The sequence below is a fragment of the Saimiri boliviensis genome, chromosome 5, assembly GCF_048565385.1.
Source record: "Saimiri boliviensis isolate mSaiBol1 chromosome 5, mSaiBol1.pri, whole genome shotgun sequence".
Lineage (NCBI taxonomy): Eukaryota > Metazoa > Chordata > Mammalia > Primates > Cebidae > Saimiri > Saimiri boliviensis.
In genome coordinates, this window is record NC_133453.1 from 77,760,695 (window position 1) to 77,782,247 (window position 21,553).

General features: G+C 34.7%; 1 protein-coding gene across 10 annotated transcripts in view; it reads right to left on the minus strand.

Annotated features, from left to right (window-relative positions):
* The window catches only part of SLC4A10 (solute carrier family 4 member 10), a 374,879-nt gene that overhangs the window by 135,806 nt on the left and 217,520 nt on the right, over positions 1-21,553 (minus strand). For all 10 annotated transcript variants that reach the window (XM_074399589.1, XM_010329677.3, XM_003921935.4 and 7 more), the window contains one exon: positions 17,714-17,852. Coding sequence is in view for 9 of the 10 variants with exons in the window: in XM_010329677.3 (XP_010327979.1) it covers positions 17,714-17,852 (139 nt within the window). In the remaining variant the exon portion in view is untranslated. The remainder of the gene's footprint in view (positions 1-17,713; positions 17,853-21,553) is intronic.

Below are 21,553 nucleotides of genomic sequence, written 5' to 3' on the forward strand. Positions count from 1 at the left end.
CTTCCTAGAAAAGAGTAAAATAACATTACCTGACTCTCTTTTAATTGAGTGAGTCCATGTGTCTGTGATTAGTTCTGGAAATGAAGTGGGGACAGATATTACGTGTGTGTCACTTCCAGACTGGAGCATTTAATTGTCAAGAGGATGTCCTCTGGAGCTCACCTTTTCCTTGACATGCAACCAGCAAAGTTCATGATAAAGGCTGTTCTATCAGTTGAGGTCTCTAAGTAACTATTTAATACAATGAACAGATGAGCAAAACTCCAATGATCCATGATGGCCATGAACTGTGAGTCACAAATAAACAGTTTTAAGCCACTGAGACTGCAGGATATTTGTATAGCATAATTTAGCCTATCCCGTCTGACACAGAACACCATTTTAGCTATTCATATCAGCATAAAAATCCTAATCAGAATTAATGTTGAAAAAAATGTGATTTTAATAAATATAATAAATTAGTATTTCTTGTCAGATATGAGAATAAGGCCATGGTCACATTATGATTTCAGTATCACAAAGGAACAACCTCTTGGCAGACATTTTAATGGAATAGTATTATATAAACTATCTTTGACTAGTTGAGAATAAAAAGAAATTTATGTTTTGTCTGTAAACTACAACTAAACAACTATGCAATAAAAGGAAAGTCTTTTAACTTCTCTGGGCCCATTTTCTCACAGTTAAAATGATGAGACAAATATAACACATTAAGTAATTTTCCAAAGATCACCTAGCCAGTGACCTTGTCAAACCAGGATTCAACTTTAAGTTTTTTTTTTTATTTTTATTTTTCTCCAGAGTCTGTGCCTATTTCCCTCCATAATACAGTGATTTGAGTTGAATTTATAGTCTTTTTTAGCTCAAAGATCTTATGCTAATGCTTATAGCAGAAATACGTTTAATTTTCATCCATGTCTGGAGCCAATCTTAAGTTGCAAAATGTTTTGTTCTCACTTTTTCTTTTACATTATTCTGATTTGTTTTCTTTATTACCTATTATGCTAGATAAAAATAGATGGTTTTCCTTTGTGAGTAAGACTCAAGCATCCTATTCTGTTGAAGTGCTATAATGAAACTTTCCATAAAGAAGTGGTGTCAGGGGAGTGGATACAGATTTTATTAAATCTCCTAATTAAATTATAATCTACTGACATATGCTGTGGGTTTCAGATAAAAAGAGCAAAAGGACGGAGACTATTTAATAGCATGTATGCTGGTGTTATTTTGGCTGACAAACTTCATTAAGTTGGAAATTTGCTTTCTAGTCTATTTGATGGTAAAGGAAACCTAGAGTTTTAAAAGGGTGTACTACAATTTGAGGAAATACAGGTTTTTCTCTACATAAAATGTCCTCAATTAACATTTCTAGAACCATGGTACTTTCTGTCATCCCTGTCTATAAAATTGATTCTAAAATGTAACAGTGAGATGACGGGTAACAGTGATGATGTCTCTACAAGAAATAAAAAATTTTAACCAGGTGTGGTGGTGCATGCCTGTAGTCCCAGCTGCTCAGGAGGCTGAGATGGCAGAATTGCTTGAGCCCAGGAGGTGGAGGCTGCAGTGAGCCATGATAATGCCACTGCCTTCCAGCCTGGGTGACACAGTGAGATCCTGCCTCAAAAAAATCAATTAATTAATTAAATTGAATGTAATCTTCAAAAATTATACTCAAGTACAAATTCCTGAAATGTCTTTGTACATTACTAAAAAAATCACATTGTTTCTTAACTACTTAAGTGTAACTATAAACTTACCCATACAATAATATTGTGTGTAAGCTGTAATAACGTTAATAACAAATTCACTTTTAAAATACTCCTGGACCTCTTGATCTATATAGAATGATAAAATTCTTGCTTTTTTTTTTTTTTTTTTTTTGAGACGGAGCCTCACTGCAACCTACGCCTCCTGGGTTCAAGTGATTTTTCCGCCTCAGCCTCCCAAGCAGCTGGGACTACAGGCACGTGCCACCATGCCCATCTAATTTTTGTATTTTTAGTAGAGACGTGGTTTCACCATGTTGGACAGGGCGGTCTGATCTCTTGACCTCGTGATCCACGTGCCTTGGCCTCCCAAAGTGCTGGGATTACAGGCATGAGCCACCGTGCCCAGCCCAATAAAATTCTTTCTTATAATAAAATTCATAGTTTTGAAATGTACTTCTGGATAACAGTGAAAATGACTAAATAAGTGACAAAGCATCTAAACCATTTCATCTTGGCTCCTTTGAAAGTAAGTTTTAAATTTTAGGAATGCTAAAAAGGGGTTGCTGTTTTTACTTCAGAAAAAAATGACTAAACCAAAGACAATCAAAAAGTAAAAAGAAGAGGTTCACATAAAAATAAAATGCTCAATTAAACAAGAAGATTTAACTATCTTAAATATATATGACCCCAAACTGGAAGACCTAGATTCATAAAACAAGTTCTTAAAGAGTTATGAAGAGACTTAGATAACTACATAATAATAGTGGAAGACTTAAACACCCCAATGATGGTATTGGACAGATCACTGAGACAAATACTAACAAAAGATATTTGAGATCTAAACTTACCACTTGATCAAATGAACCTACGAGACATCTACAGAGCACTCCACCCAATAAAAACAATTCTTTTCATCTGTACATGTCACATATTCCAAAATTGACCATATACTTAGCCATAAAGCAACTCTGAACAAATTTAAAAAACCAAAATCATACCAATCATACTCTCAGAACACAATGCAATAAAAATGTAAATCAATACCAAGAAGAACTCTCAAAACCATACAATTACATGGAAACTACACAACCTGCTCCTGAATGATTTTGAGTAAACAATTAAATAAAGATAGAAATCAAGAAATTCTTTGAAACTAATGAAAACAAAGATACCACATACTAGAATCTCTGGGACACAACAAAAGCAGTGTTAAGAGGAAAGTTTAAACTACTAAATGTTGACATTAAAAAAAAAGTTACATTTCAAGTTAAGCTAACATCACACTTGAAGTAATTTGAAGAACAAAAGCCAACTTATCCCAAAGGTAACAGAAGAAAAGAAATAACCAAAATAGAGCTGAACGGAATAAAATGGAGATGAGAAAAATCATACAAAAGACCAATGAAACCAAGAGTTGGTTCTTTGAAAGAATAAATAAGATTGATATACTTCTAGCTAGACTAATTAAAAAAAAAAAAAGAAGATAAAAATAAACACAATCAGAAAACACAAAGGTGACACTACTACTAACCCCACAGAGATTTATGAACATCTCTCTGCTCACAAACTAGAAAAGCTAGAAGAAATGGATAAATTCCTCGGAATATATTATCACCCAAGATTAAACCAGAAATAAATTATTATAATTAAATTTTATTTTTTTGAGACAGCGTCTCACTCTGTCACCCAGGCTGGAGTGAAGTGGCACGATCTTGGCTCGCTACAACCTCTGCCTCCTGTGCTCAAGTGATTCTCCTGCCTCACTTCCCAAGTAGCTGGGACTACAGGCATGCACCACTGTGTCCAGCTAATTTTTTTGTATTTTTAGTAGAGACAGGGTTTCACCATATTGACCAAGCCGGTCTCAAATGCCTGGGCTCAAGTGATCCACCTGCCTCGACCTCCCAGTGTAGGAATTAGAGGTGTGATCCACTGCACCTGGCCTAACCAAAAAGAAATTGAAACTAAGAACACATCAGTAATGAGTTCCAAAATTGAATCAGTAATAAAAAACCTATCAACCAGAAAAAAGCCTTGTATCAGATGGACTCACAGCCAAATTCTGCCAGATGTATAAAAAAGAGCTGATACTGAAACCATTCCAAAAAGTAAGGAAGAGGGGCTCCTCTCCAATTCATTCTATGAAGCCACCATCATTTCTAATACCAAAACAAGCAGATACACACCAAAAAGCTTCATATCAATATCCCTGATGAATACAGATGCAAAAATTCTCCATAAAATACTAGCAAACCAAATCCAGCAGCACATCAAAAAAACAATCCACCATGATCAAATAGTCTTGATTCCTGGGATACAAGCTTGGTTCAACATATGCAAATCAATAAATGTTATTCATCACATAAACAGAACTAAAAACAAAAATCACATGATCATCTCAGTAGATGCAGAAAAGGCTTTTTGATAAAATTAAAGATTCCTTCATGTTTGAAATCCTAAAATAAACTAGACATTGAAGGTATACACCTCAAAATAAGAAGTGTTATCTACAACAAACCTATAGCCAACATCATACTGAATGGGCAAAAGCTGGAAGCTTTCTTTTTGAAAACTGGTACAAGACAATGATTCCCACTCTCACCACTCTTATTCAACATAAGTCCTGAAGTCCTAACCAGAGAAACAGGAAAGAATAAAAAATAAAATGCATCCAGATAGAGAGAGAGGAAGTCAAACTATCTCTCTTAGCAAATGATATGACACTGTACTTAAGAAACCCCATAATCTCTGCTTGAGGCTCCTAGATCTGCTAAACAACTTCATCCAAGTTTTAGGATACAAAATCAATGTGCAAATGGTATACATTTATATACATCAATAACATTCAAGCTGAGAGCTAAACCAAAAATGCAATCCCATTAGCAATAGCCATGAAAACCATAAAGTATCTAGGAATACAGCTAAACAGGGAGGTGAAAGATCTCTGCAATGAGAATTACAAAACAGTGCTGAAATCAATCAGAGATGACACAAACAAATGGAAAAACATTCCATGCTCATGGATAGAAAAAAATCAATAACATTAAAATGGCCATATTGCCTAAAGCAATTTACAGATTAAATGCTATTCCTATCAACCTACCAATAACATTTTTACAAAATTAGAAACAAATTATACATTTTTACAAAATTAGAAAAATAATCTAAAATTTATATGGGACCAAAAAAGATCCCAAATAGCCAAAGTGATCCTGAACAAAAAGAACAAAGCTGGAGGCATCACATTACCTAACTTCAAACTATACTACAAGGTTACAGTAACCAAAACAGCATGGCACCAGTATAAAAACAGACATGTAAGCCAATGGAACAGGTTAAAGAACCCAGAATAGTGCTGCACATGTAGAACCATTTGACCTTCAACACAGCCAATAAAAATAAGCAAGGAGGAAAGGACTCCCTATTCAATAAATGCTGCTGGGATAACTGGCTAGCCACATGCAGAAGATTGACACTGGACCACTATCTTTCACAGTATACAAAAGTCAACTCAAGATGAATTAAAGACTTAAATATAAAACCCAAAACTATAAAAACTCTAGAAAAAAATCCAGGAAATATCATTCTGGACATCAGCCAAGGAAAAAACTTCATGATGAAGATGCCAAAAGCAATTGCAACAAAAACAAACATTGACAAGTGGAACCTAATTGACCTAAAGAGCTTCTGCACAGCAAAATAAACTATCAACAAAGTAAACAACCTACAGAGTGAGAGAAAATGTTTGCATCTGACCAAGGTCTAATATCCAGAATCGTTAAGGAACTCAAATAAATTGACAAGCAAAAACCAAACAACCCCATTTAAAAAGTGGGCAAACAATGTTAGCAGACACTTCTCAAAGAAGACATATGAATACAAGTAGCCAACAAGCATATGAAAAAATGCTCAGTACCACTAATCCTTAGGGAAATGTAAATCAAAATTATAATGAGATACCATCACACACCAGAATGCTATTACTAAAAAAATCAAAAAATAACAGAAGCTAAAGAGGTTGCAGAGAAAGGGGAATGCTTCTACATTGCTGGTGGGAATGTAAATTAGTTCAGCCACTGTGGAAAGTAGCTTGGAATTTCTCAAATAACTTAAAACAGAACTATCATTTGTCCTAACAATCCCATTACTCGGTATATAACCAATGGGATATAAACCATTCTACCACAGAGACACATGCACATGTATGTTCATTACAGCACTATTCACAATAGCAAAGATATGAAATCAACCTATGTGCCTACCAGTGGTGGACTGGATAAAGGAAATGTGGTACATATACACCATGCAATACTATGCAGCTATAAAAAATGAGATCATGGCCTTTGCCACAACATGGATGGAGCTAGAGGCCATCTTCCTAAGTGAATTAATGCAAGAAGAGAAAACTAAATACTGCATGTTCTCACAAGTGGGAATGAAATATTGAGTACACATGCACACAAAGAAGGGAACAACAGACACTGAAGCCTAGTTGAAGGCAGAGAGTGGGAAGATTGAAAACTATCTATTGGGTGACAAAATGATCTGTACACCAAAGCTGTAACATGAAATTTACCCATGTAACAAGCCTGCACATATACCCCTTTAACCTAAAATAAAAGTTGGAAAGAAAAAAAAAAGAAATCCTGATAAGATGTTGGCTCTGTGTGTTGATGTGTGTCTGTGTGTGTGTGTGTGTGTGTGTGTGTGTGTGTGTGTGTGTGGTGTGTATGAGTGTTTAGTTCTATGCATTAAAAAAATTTTTTTTGAGATATAGTCTCACTCTGTCATCCAGGCTGCAGTGCAGTAGTGCAATCACAGCTGACTGCAGCCTCAACTTCCGGGGCATACGTGATCCTTCCACTTCAGCTTCCCAAGTAGCTGGGACTATATAGCAAGGAAATATGTCTGGCTATTTTTTTTAATTTTTTTAAATAGGTATGGGGTCTTGCTATGTTATCCAGCCTGGTCTAGAACACCTAGCCTCAAGTAATCCTGCCTCAGCTGACCGGGATTACAGGCATGAGTCACCATGCCCAGCCTCCGTTCTATGCACTTCTATCCCATGTATAGATAGATGTAACCTCTACCACAGTCAACATATGAAGCTGTTCCATCAGCACAAAAGAAATCTGTTGTGCTGCACCTTTATATTCCCAATCCTCACTATTTCTATTCCCTGGAAATCACTAATCTATTCTTCATCACTATACTTTTGTCATTTTGAGGGTGTTATCTAAATGGTATTACATAGTTTACAACCTTTTGAGACTGATACTTTTTTACTAAGCTTAATGCCCTTGAGATACATTCAAGTTGTTGCATGTATCAGTAGTTTATTCCTCTTTATTGCTGAGTATATTTCATTATAAAGACGGATGTATCAGTTTGTTTAATCAGTCACCCATGGAGGACATTTAGGTTGTTTGCAGGTGTCGTCACTACAAATAAATCTGCTGTGAACACTCATGCAGAGGTCTTTGTGTGAACATGTTTCATTTCTCTGGGATAAATGTCCAAGAGTGTAATTGCTGGGTTATATAGTAAATGCATGTTTAGTTTTATCAGAAATTGTCAAACTATTTTCCATAAGTGGTTCTACTATTTTACATTCACACCAGAAATGTATGAAAAATCCAGTTTTTTCATATCCTCACCAGCATTTGTTATTATGATTATTTTTAATTTTGATTATTCTATTAGGTATGCAGTAATACTGCAGAGCAGTTCTAATTTGCATTTTCCTAATGACTAATGATACTGAACATTTTTCCATGTGCTATTTGCTATAGGTATCTCTTCTTCGATGAAATGTCTGTTTGTGCCTTTTGCCCATTTTTTTAGTTGATTTATTTTCATACTGTTGAACTTTGAGAGTTCTTTATATGTTCTACATATAACACTTTTGTTGAATATCTGGTTTGCAAATACTTTCTGTCTGTAGCTTGCCTTTTAATCCACTTAACAGAATCTTTCACAGCACAAACATTATAATTTTGGTAAAGTTCAATCTATAAATATTTCCTTTTACAAGTTGTGCTTTTGGTGTTATGTCTAAAAACTTGCCACCTAGCCCTAGGTCCTGAAGATTTTCTCTTATGTTTTCTTTGAAAAATTTCATGGCTTTATGTTTCAAATTTAAATTTATAATCTATTTTGAATTAATTTTTATGTACATGGTGACGTTTATATCAAGGTTAATTATTTTGCCTGTAGATGTCTAATTGCTCCAACATTATTTTTTGAAAAGATTATTCTTCCTTCATTTAATAGTTTTTGTCCTTTGTCAAAAATCAGTAAGCTTTACTTATGCTGGTCTATTTCTTAGTTCTCTATTTTGTTCCAGTGATTTATGTGTCTGAAATGACATTTAAAAAAAATCCAATTATTCTTCCTTCCTTTAGAATAATTTTCTTCAAGTTGAGGGCTTAATTCTATGAGAAAAGAATGGAGCTCCTTTCAGGGAGTTTGGAACTTCAGGGAGTTCCAAACAGTTTGTTAGTTAAGATGACCAAATATAAGTTATATGCATGGATGGTTTGATGTACCCATAGGTTTTTTGAATATTATAGGAGGAGGCAGAAGGTACTTTCCATAAAAAGGTACCCACATGTTACAAATATCATGTTACTAAAGATACTAAACATTTCAAGATTCAGTGCTTTATGCCAGCTCCAGAATGATGCCAATTCTTTAAGAGATATTTAAATGAATATTGTTAAAGAGACTATTAAAAATAATATGTATACATAAATACATAACTATATCTCTCTTTTCTGTTCTTTTAAATCCTATTTCATCCTTCAAAGATAGACATGAACAGATCTGGGAACACACCAGACACTGTTTTAAGATTTGTAGTCACTGAATATCCTGTCAATTGCAAAATGCCTGATTGCAGTTAATGACCTAAAGTGCAGCAATTTGGTCCAGTTTTCAAATAAACTCTGCTGACATGTGTTTGAATAGCAAACCAAAGCAAACAAGAGTTTCAAAGCATGAATGAGATGTAATGGATAATGCTAAAATAACAAATAAGTAAAATTGTTGGCCAATTGCATGACCTTTTCTGTGGAGGGAGAAGGGAGGATTTAAACTCTGAGAAGATTATTTTCATTTCCTTCAGTATGTCTGGAACTGTTTTCATCCAAGATTAGCACACTGGAGTCTCTTTCTACTAAGCAACATTAAATAGGTGTTTCACAAATTCTTTGAGTATTAAGTTGATTATAATCTCCTCTAAAATACTCATATTAAATCATACAGAATAAAATTATTCTTCCAATTAGAAATTGTTTTTTTCTAGAGAACTTAACTCTTTCTCAGTGTTCTAGTCTCACTAACTCAGTTTAACTTTTCTAAGATTTTTAATTCTCTCATTCTACACAAACAAAGAGTAACCATATCATCCAAAAGGAGTTACTATATCATCCAAAATTATAGCCTTAAGGGAAGTAATGGATGTCTTCAGAACAACAACAACAAAAATCCTCTTTTAGGAGAGTTGGGTGACATGGCTAGGGTGAAGCTAGAGAATAACCTGTAATCACAGAATACATGTAATCATCTTAAGAAGAAATGAAATATATCCAAACCTAGTGTTTACAGATATTAACTCTTCTTAATCCATATTATTTTCATACCTGTTCTTAATCCATACTATTTTCCACTGAAAAATCCAGATGACCTAAACCATTACTAATTTTGAATATTAAATGCCTTCACAGTATCAATAAAATTGTTTTTTGATCTAATAATCGTTTTCTATGCTGCAATGTATATATCAGAAGCCTAACTGTTACCCCCTGCTTTGCCTCTTCTGAGCTCATTTGTGGGAAGCATTTACAAAGGGCAACTACAGTGAGTCAAACATGTTGTCGCCACAATTGCACAGCTGTGGTAGCTTTGCTCACTTTTCTATAAATAACATTATATGTTATTTATAAGCAGGACATTGTAATTGTGTTGATTTCATTAGTCTCTTCATATGGCTTCTTTTACGGTTTTTAAAAGTGAACAGCTGGTTTTTACAACATTTATTAAATAATTATGATTCAAAAATTTAGCTTCAAAATCTAAAAGTTTGCTTAAGTTTTACTTGGCAATGACAGTGGGCATAAATTATGCAAGATGTGATATGTGACAGGTGCAATGTGCTGATAAAATATCCTTTTTATTTCTGCTATGAGGGTAGAAAATTATTAATCCCATCTGGAATACTAATCAAAAGCCAGAAGTGCTTTAAATGGTGATGCTAATGATTTACTAGAATTAAACTGCATTTGAAAAATCAGAAGGAGTCATGAATTAACAAAAAATTGGGTTTTTTAGATGAACTAGGGCAATCAGAACAAAATTACTTCTGCCACTTTAGAGCCTATTACTTTTCAAAATCCTCAATAAATATGTTCTGCTCTCCCGTGAAGCACTGTGTCTCAGTTAAAACTTTATCTACCCCTCCTTCAATAGCTGTTATTATTTTCATTGCTCATCAGATGTCTCCCTGAAGCTCAAACAGCTATACCATGCATTAGATTCCAGAAGCCAGACACGAATATAACTCCTAATAATACTAGAGAATGCAAATATTAACTGGATTACCTTTTTTATTCTTTATAAATCAACAGCAATATATTTTGGTGGTTTAGGATAAACATGGTATTTGAGTTAGTCCATTAGAGCATAACAAAATTCTACCTGCTCAACTGTAACAAGGTGAAAATGCTAGATTCTAGTATCAATTCTGCTTTCTCCTAGCTTTATGAGAGTGGGCAAGTTACAAGAAATTTTGGTTAAAAGAAATAGATCACTATTTGATCTGTAAGATGAAAAATCACCAACCACTATTAAGAATAGGGCATTACTCCTGCCAAAATATATATTTCAAGCTCTATTATGTAGTATGAGGAAAAAGAAGGGACTCTTTTAAAAAACCTTCAAAAAAGTACTTCTTTGCAATAGATTAGAGACTCTAATTAGCCAAAGCTGTCTAGTCATCGCAGTCAAAAGATCTCTTTCCTTTAAGTCACTCAGGAACATCTGTTCCTTGTAATTCATAGAAGACAGATGCTTCTGGTCTTAGAGAGGTGTGCATTTTAACTTTCTATTCAAAAACCATAGAAGAGCTAGTTACATCACTAGTTTGTGAAAAAGATGATCATATATAACTTTTCTGTAACCGAATAAAGAAGATGAGCACATATATTACATATTTCTAAAACTCCCACATATTTTTTTGATGCAGTTAGGACAAAAAGCAAGGTAGAAGTCTTTTAATCTTAATATGTACCTGGTTATATAAAAGCTATTTTAAATTTAAGTCTATATTTAAAATGTTATAATACAAAACATTATGAGGAAACTTACGTACAATTTTTATTAAAAAATCAGTTCATACAGAATAACATGCCATTTAAAGTGTTCAAAAAGGCTAATAAAAATAATGAACAATTTGATATAAAACAGATAAAGAAAATGAATAGTTCGTTCACATGAAAAAAATAAAAACATATGAAAAGATGTTGAATCTCACTAATAATTTGAATGATCAAATTAAAACAGTGAGATTTATGTCTTATTTATAAAACCAGAAAAAAACATTTTAAGTGGTTTGATAATTTACTGTGACCAGATATAGAGGAAATAGGCACTCTCAAACAATGTTGATAAAAGTGCAAATTACAAAAACATTTATGCAGGTAAGTTTACAGTATTTATCAAAGTGAAAAATGTCTGCTCTCTTTGCCACGTATGTTCCCATTGTTAGAAATTCACTTTACAGAAATAGCTACAAAATAATGACAAAATATTTGTGTGAACAATCATTGCAGTTGTTCCTATGGAAAAAAATAAACAACCTAAATGTCAATCAAGACTAGCTAATAAATAAATAAGAGAAAGTTTATCCATATAATTGAATGCAATGAAGCCATCAAATAGATGACGTAAATTTGAATTGCTGATATGGAAAAATGTGCCAAATATATTAGGTGGAAAAGACAAGGTATGAATACTATACATTATATAATCCCCATTGTATAAATTTAAAAGGGCATATATTTACATGAAGATTTAGGTATTAAAATTTGGGGGAAAAATACACAAAAAATATTAACAGTGATTACATTTGAAAAGAGATACTGTGAATAAACATAGAGAAGTACTTTTACTTTTCTGCCATTCTATGCCTTGTGAATTTTAAACACTGGCAGTTATTAGTTTTATTTATTTTAAATGTTAATAAGATAAACTAGGTGGTAGCCATTTTGGTTTTCTCATTTTTCGTGGGGTTTTTTTTTTTTTTTTTGAAATAAAGGAGAGCCGTAAAGACCACTAGAAATATCTCAAACAAGAATTAAGTAGGCCAGTGTTATTCACAACATTCATTTTCATAATTGAGCATTTAATTCTACACTGTTTGAGTAAAGTCAATGAATAAAATGCAGCTACAAGTTTAACATGATCCAGTGGAATTACTGTGGCTTTCAGACAGCAGTGGCACTCTAAGGACCACTAATAAATATGATCAAGATAAAGATTTTCTAACAATAAAGCTGTGCTATCATGGAAGAGATAGCCTAACAAAACAATAAAACCTCTGTGAGCTGGGGCACTGTGGCTCATGCTTGTAATGCCAGAACTTGAGGAGGCTGAGGCAGGTGGATCACTTGAGGTCAGGAGTTTGAGACCAGCCTACCCAACATGGTAAAACTCCATCTCTAATAAAAATACAAAAAGTAGATGGGTGTGGTGGCAGACACCTGTGGCTCCAGTTACTAGGGAGGCTGAAACAGGAGAATCACTTGAACCCAGGAGGCAGAGGTTGTAGTGAGCTGAAATCTCACCACTGCACTCCAGCCTGGGTGACAGAGAGAGACTTTCTCAGAAAAAACAACAAAACACCTGTGTCAATGATGTCTTTAAGCACATTCTGCTATTTATGCCTAGAATACTGTCCCCTCTGCTTTTCCACCTAGTTAACTCCAACTCAACTCACAGGAGCCAGCTCAAGCATCACCTTTACCAGGGAAGCTACCCTGATTCTCTTTCACCTTGTGGTTTAGAAAACCCATCGGTGTTCTGTATACAGGAAACCCATCTCACATGCAAGGATACACAAAGGCTCAAAATAAAGGGATGTAGGAAGATTTACCAAGCAAATGGAGAGCAAAAAAAGCAGGAGCTGCAATTCTCATCTCTGATAAAATAGACTTTAAACCAACAAAGATCAAAAGAGACAAAGAAGGACATTACATAATGGTCAAGGGATCAATGCAACAAGAAGAGCTAACAATCCTAAATATATATGCACCCAATACAGGAGCACCCAGATACATAAAGCAAGTTCCCAATGACTTACAAAGAGACTTAGATTCCCACACATTAATAGTGGGAGACTTTAACACCCCATTGTCAATATTAGACAGATCAACGAGACAGAAAATTAACAAGGAAATCCAGGACTTGAACTCAGATCTGCACCAAGCAAACCTAATAGACATTTACAGAACTCTCCACCCCAAATACACAGAATATACATTCTTCTCAGTACCACATCACACCTACTCTAAAATTGACCACATAATTGGAAGTAAATCACTCCTCAGCAAATGCAAAAGAACAGAAATCATAACAGTCTCTCAGACCACAGTGCAATCAAGTTAGGACTCAGAATTCAGAAACTAACTCAGAACCGCACAGCTTCATGGAAACTGAACAACTGGCTCCTAAATGTTGACTGGATAAACAATGAAATGAAGGCAGAAATAAAGATGTTCTTTGAAACCAACAATGAAATGAAGGCAGAAATAAAGATGTTCTTTGAAACCAATGAGAATGAAGACACAACATACCAGAATCTCTGGGACACATTTAAAACAGTTTCTAGAGGAAAATATATAGCAACAAATGCCTACATGAGAAGCAAGGAAAGATCTAAAATCGACATCCTATCATCAAAATTGAAAGAGCTAGAGGAGCAAGATCAAAAAAATTCAAAACTTAGCTGAAGACAAGAAATAACTAAGATCAGAGCAGAACTGAAAGAGATAGAGACAGAAAAACCCCTTCAAAAAACAATAAATCCAGGAGCTGGTTTTTCAAAAAGATCCAACAAAATAGACCACTAGCCAGATTAATAAAAAAGAAAAGAGAGAATAATCAAATACATGCAATAAGAAACGATAAAGGGGATATCACCACAGATTCCACAGAAATACAAATCATCATCAGAGATTATTACAAACAACTCTATGCACAAAAACTAGTAAACCTGGAAGAAATGGATAAATTCCTGAACATTTGCACCTTCCCAAGCCTAAAACAGGAAGAAGTTAAAACCCTGAATAGACCAATAACAAGGTCTGAAATTGAGGCAGCAATTAAGAGCATACCACCCAAAAAAAGCCCAGGTCCAGATGGGTTCACAGCCAAATTCTACCAGACATACAAAGAGGAGCTGGTACCATTCCTTCTGAAACTACTCCAAACAATCCAAAAAGAGGGAATTCTTCCCAAATCATTTTATGAGACCAACATCATCCTGATACCAAAACCCAGCAGAGACTCAGCAAGAAAAGAAAACTTTAGGCCAATATCCATGATGAACATAGATGCAAAATTCTTCAATAAAATACTGGCAAACCGATTGCAACAGCACATCAAAAAGCTTATCCACCATGATCAAGTAGGCTTCATCCCGGGGATGCAAGGCTGGTTCAACATAGCAAGTCTATAAATGTAATTCACCCCATAAACAGAACCAAAGACAAAAACCACATGACTATCTCAACTGATGCAGAGAAGGCCTTTGACAAAATTCAACAGTGCTTTATGCTAAAAACCCTCAATAAACTAGGTATTAATGGAACATATCTCAAAATAATCAAAGCCATTTATGACAAACCAATAGCCAATATCATACTGAATGGGCAAAAACTGGAAGCATTCCCTTTGAAATCTGTCACTGACAAGGATGCCCTTTCTCACCACTCCTACTCAATATAGTATTGGAAGTTCTAGCCAGAGCAATCAGGCAAGAAAAAGAAATAAAGCATATTCAAATAGCAAAGGAGGAAGTCAAATTGCCTCCATTTGCAGACGATATGATTGTATATTTAGAAGACCCCATCGTCTTAGCCCAAACTCTCCTGAAACTGATAAGCAACCTCAGCAAATTCTAAGGATAAAAAATCAACATGAAAAATCACAAGCATTCCTATACACCAATAACAGACTTAAAGAGAGCCAAATCAAGAACGAACTGCCATTCACAATTGCTACAAATAGAATAAAATACCTAGTAATACAACTAACAAGGAACCTAAAGGACCTCTTCAAGGAGAACTACAAACCACTGTTCAACGAAATAAGAGAGGACACAAACAGATGAAGAAACATTCCATGTTCATGGTTAGGAAAAATCAATATCATGAAAATGGCCATACTGCCCAAAGTAATTTACAGATTCAATGCTATCCCCATCAAGCTACCAATGACCTTCTTCACAGAACTGGAAAAAACCACCTTAAACTTCATATGAAACCAAAAGAGAGCCCACATAGCCAAGTGAATTCTAAGCAGAAAGAACAAAGTGGGAAGCATCACACTACCAGACTTCAAACTATACTACAAGGCTACAGTAATCAAAACAGCATGGTATTGGTATGAAAACAGAGATGTAGACCAATGGAACAGAACAGAGGCCTCGGAGGCAACACAACAAATCTACAACCATCTGATCTTTGACAAACCTGACAAAAACAAGCAATGGGGAAAGGAGTCCTTGTTTAATAAATGGTGTTGGGAAAACTGGCTAGCCATGTGAAGAAAGCAGAAACTGGACCCCTTCCTGACACGTTACACTAAAATTAACTCCAGATAGATTAAAGACCTAAACATAAGACCTAATACCATAAAAACTCTAGAAGAAAATCTAGGCAAAACCATTCAGGACATAGGCGTAGGCAAGGACTTCATAGCCAAAACACCAAAACCATTGGCAACAAAAGCCAAAATAGACAAATGGGACCTAATCAAACTCCACAGCTTCTGCACGGCAAAAGAAACAGTCATTAGAGTGAATCGGCAACCAACAGAATGGGAAAAAGTTTTTGCAGTCTACCTATCTGACAAAGGGCTGATATCCAGAATCTACAAAGAACTATATCAGATTTACAAGAAAACAACAAACAAGCCCATTCAAAAGTGGGTGAAGGATATGAACAGATACTTTACAAAAGAAGACATACAGGAGGCCAACAAACATATGAAAAAATGCTCATCATCACTGGTCATTAGAGAAATGCAAATCAAAACTACATTGAGATACCATCTCATGCCAATTAGAATGTCGATCATTAAAAAATCTGGAGACAACAGATGCTGGAGAGGATATGGAGAAATAGGAACACAATTACATTGTTGATGGGAGTGTAAATTAGTTCAACCATTGTGGAAGACAGTGTGGCAATTCCTCAACGACCTAGAAATATAAATTCCATTTGACCCAGCAATCCCATTACTGGGTATATATCCAAAGGATTATAAATCATTCTACTATAAGGACACATGCACACAAATGTTCATTGCAGCACTGTTCACAATAGCAAAGACCTAAAACCAACCCAAATGCCCATAGATGATAGACTGGACAGGGAAAATATGGCACATATACACCATGGAATACTATGCAGCCATAAAAAATGATGAGTTTGTGTCCCTTGTAGGGACATGGATGAACCTGGAAACCATCATTCTCAGCAAACTGACACAAGAACAGAAAGTCAAATACCACATGTTCTCACTCATAGGTGGTGTTAAACAATGAGAACACATGGACACAGGGAAGGGAGCATCACACACTGGAGTCTCTTAGAAGGAAATAGGGGAGGGAAAGGGGAGGGTAGGGAGTTGGGGAGAGAGAGCATGGGGAGAAATGCCAGATATAGGTGACGGGGAGGAAGGCAGCAAATCATACTGCCATGTGTGTACCTATGCAACAATCTTGCATGTTCTTCACATGTACCCCAATATCTAAAATGCAATTTTTAAAAAAGATAACTGCCATTCAAAGTTTGGTCTCAAACCCAAAACATTTTAAACAACATCAACTGGGAGCTTTTTAGAAATTTATGGTCTGACTATGCCTGAGGTCTACCAAGTCTACATTTTACACAACATTTTTGGTAATTTGCATTTACATGAAAATCTGGGAACCAGTGGGTAAATGACAACCCTGGGTGTGACCACAGTTTCTTGTGCACACCTGTATCATAGCATTCATTATACAGCATTTACAACTTTGTTTCCTTGTCTAAATTAGACTGCAAGATCCCTAAAGGCAAGATCTAAGATTTTTGTTGTGAAAAATTCATACCTGGCACATAATGGACACTCTATAAATGTTTGTTAAATGAGGAAATCAGAAGGAATAAATGAAAAGTAAACACAAAATTTAATTCTAACTTTACAGAATGCTGTCAATTATATAGCAATATAAAAATCTTAATTACAATGATAGACAAAGTGATTTTAAAAGACATTTAAAAAAATCACTATCCTTAAATGTATGCATATCCTAGAAACATATTACAAAATATTTTTATCCTCACCAAAGAGTATATGAAATCCAGCACTATACCCAAAGCGTTTTATCATAATATTTGCCCTTTATTTTTTTAAAAAGCCCACTTTCAAGTTACCATGTAATATCATAAATTTAGGTGCAAGCTGAAAAAATAGAAATAAATTACTTTTAGATTTCTCTTGTTTTGTTGATGACACACAAATTATGTTACTGTTTATCTTTAAGACTGCAGCTGTTGGCTCTGCATCACTGTTTACTGTAATTACTGCCTTCAGATTTCTTTCTGACCCATATCCTGTTATAGGATATGCTCAGGCCAGATCAGCAACTTCAGCAATCATGGATGTTTGCAAAATTGTTGCATTAGAAATCTCTTTTTCTAGTAACATGAACATTCTTCAACAAAAATTCTCACCTGGCTGTTTCTCGCCACTCAGCGTCCTCACCTTCACGCCAACAAATCTCATCCAGTTCTGTGAAAAGGTCATGAGGAATGTGTTCCTCATCATCATCCTCGGTTCCAAGAATAAACTGTACCCTCTGTGATGGGGTGTCTAAAAAAGTCAGAGACATGAACATATATTACCATGACTCTGAGTTTAAAATGTCCCAGTCAGTGCCTTCAACATCACCCGAAACTCATACCTCCTCTGCTCCCCACTGCAACACTCATCCAAAACAGACTCAGGAACTAAAACCAAATTCATCATTACATGAAGTCCAGGGTAATTTGGGATCATAAATATGTAAAATGTATATATTAATGTATATATATATGTATATAAAATAATAAAATAAAATATGATTATTTTGGATTATTTTAACACTCATGGAAACTATTTTTATTTCTCTCACACATATACTCATTTTCTCTCATCACATATGCTATATAATGGGTAATATTCAGAAGAGTAGACTATGATAAAATTCACTTCTACTAAAACTATGCAGAATATTATTCACCAAAAAAAATTCCTTGTGATCCTCCTTTGTAGTCATCTCTACCTCACTTCTGTAGCCCCCAGCAACCACTAATCTAGTCTCTGCTGCAAAATGTCATCTAAGTGAAAACACAGCATATAACCTTTTGAGACTGGCTTTACTCACTTAGCAAGTGCCTTTGGGATTTTGAGAGTTATCTGTGCCATTGTGTATATTAGTAGTTCATTCGTTTTTATAGCTGAGTAACAGTCCATTGTAGGAATGTACCACTCTTGGCTTATGCATTCACTTGCTGAAGGACATTTCGGTTTCTAGTGCTTGGCAATTATAAATAGAACTACTATAAGTATCTTGTGTAGGCTTTTGTGTAAACATATATTTTTATTTCCCTAGGGTAACTGACTAAAAGTAGGATTGCTAGTCATATGATAAGTGTACGTTCAGCTTTATAAGACACTGTCAAACTACCTTCCAGAATGGCTGTACCATTTTGCACTCCCAGGAGCAATGCAGGTGAGCTGCAGTTGTTCTGAATCTTCACCAGCACTTGGTATTATCAATTGTTTTGTAGACAATCTATGTAGTAGTATTTCATCGTGGTGTTAATTTACATTTTTGTGATAGCTATTGTTGACAATTTTTCCTGAGTTTATTTGACATCTATATTTATTTATTTTTATCGGGTTGTTTGTTCCTTACCATTGAGTTTTGAGACTTCTTTATACATTACGGATACACGATTTTTTTTTGAACATATGATTTGCAACATTTGTCTTTTCTCCCCATTTATAGTTTGTCTTTATGTTCTTTTAGCAGTATCTTTCACTGAGGAAAAGTTTTAAATATTGATAAATTCTAAATTTTTTTGTGTGTTATAGATTATGCTTTTGGTATCACATTTGAAAACTCTTTGCCTAAAGGCCACAAAAATTTTCTCTTACACTTTCTTCTAAAGTTTTGTAGCATTATATTTTACATCTTGGGACTATGGTCCATTTTGAGTTAATTTTTGTATAAGATATGAGGTTTAGTTCGAGTTTTTAAAATTTTTTAAATATGGATGTTAAATTGTTCCAACAGCATACCACTTATGGAAAAGACCCAAATAAAAGACACAGAAAAAATATATTATCCATTAAATTGCCTTTGCATCTTTTTCAAAAATCAATTTGCTACATTTGTTTGGACTATTTTTCTGGACTTTCTAATACGTTCCATTGATCTAGGCTTATGCTTCAGTCAGTCCAGGATGTTATAACAAAGTACCACAGATTGAGTGGTTTATAAACAACAGAAATTTATTTCTTGCAGTTCTGGAAGCTAGATATCTGAAATCAGGGTTCCAGCATGGTTAGGCTCTAGTGAAGGCCTTATTCTGGGTTGTAAATTGCTATTTTCTCCTTGCAATATCACATGGTGGAAAAGGTTGAGAGAGCTCTCTGGGGTTCATTTTATAAGGGCACCAATCTCAATCATGAGGACTTCACCCTCATGACCTAATTTCACTTCAAAGTCCTAACCTCCTAATACCATCATATTGGGGTTAGAATATCAACATATGAGTTTTGAGGGGACACAAACATTTAGTTCATGGCTTTGTCTATTCCTTTGACAATATCACTCTTTTTGATCACTATAGCTTTAAAGTAATTCTTAAAGTTAGACAGTATGAGTCTCCCAACTTTGCTCTTCTTTTTCAAAACTGTTTGGCTATTCTAATCTTTTTGCCTTTCTATGCACATTTTGGAAAAGTTTTTGTATAACTACAAAATTCCTGCTTGGAATTTGATTGAAATTGCATTAATTCTATGGATTAATTTGGGGAGAATAGTATCTTAACTGTGATGATTTTTTCTAATCCATGGAAACTACATGCATCTTCATTTATTTAGGTCTCTTTCATTTCAAATCATTTATTTCACTGAATTTTATAGTTTTCAGAACACAGATATTCTACCTGCTTTGTTAAATTTATACCTAGATATTTCATTTCTTGAAACTATTATAATTTTTAATTTGTTTCCAATTATTTTAAAGCAAGTATAGGGAAATGTGATTTATTTTCATGTGACCTTGTCCTTCAAACTTGTTAAACTTACTTATAATTTCTAAAATTTTTTTGTAGATTCCATGGAATTTTTCAGGTATACAACCATGTCATCTGTGAAAATGAACAATTTTATTTTTTCCTTTCCAAACTATCTCTTTCCTTATTTATTATTGTTTTTTCATTATTATAATAGCTAGAATTCCAGCAGGATATTCAGTGGCAGTGGGGAGAGTGGCCATCCTTACTTTGTTCCTGGTCGCAGGGGTAAAATAGTCTTTCATGAATAAGTATGACCTTATTTCCCTTTGTCTGAGAATGCCTTTATTTAACCTTCATGCCTAAAGGTATGTCACTGAATATAGAATCCTGGACTGAATGTTCCTTCAGCGTTCTCAAATGCTGTTCCACTTCCTTTTAGCCTTCATGTTTCTTAATGAGAAATCTGCAATCATTGGGATCATTGTTCCATTTTTCTCTGACTACTATTAGAATCTTTTCTTTGTTTTTAATTTTCAGAAGCTTCATTATAATGCTTTTGAATAATTTTAGGATTTTGGGTTTTGTTTCGATGTTTGTTTTAGCATTTATCTTGAGAACCCTGAGCTGCTTGAATGTGTAAGGTTTTTTTTTTTTTTCCCAGAAATAATTAATTAATTATTTATTTATTTATTTATTTAGAGACAGAGTCTTACTCTGTTATCCAGGCTGGAGTGCAGTGGTGTGATCTCTGCTCATTGCAACCTCTGCCTCCCGAGTTCAAATGATTCTCCCATCTCAGCCTCCCAAGTAGCTGGGAATACAGGCATGCACCACCATACCCAGCTAATTTTGGTATTTTTAGTAGAGATGGGGTTTCAGCACATTGGCCAGGCTGGTCTCAAACTCCTGACCTCAAGTGATCCACCTGCCTTGGCCTCCCAAAATGCTGGGATTATAGGCGTGAGGCACCACACCTGCCTTCCAGCAATTATTTCTTCCATAGTTTACTGTTTGTCTGTTTGCTTCGTACTCTTTCTCTTCTGCTTCTGATATACTGATAGCGGAATCCACTGAGAATGGTCATCAACAACAGCCACAGCTTGTTTTGACATCATCTTTTCTCTGACTAGTTTTCCCATAAATATGCTATCAGTCACTCTGATAAATCTAATCAATAGAGAGTGGAAACAAATTCATTCACTTTGTCTCATACATGTCTTTACTTAAGATTACCATCAACAGGACTCAAAGTAGAAGGATGGGACCAATCTATAGTATATATCT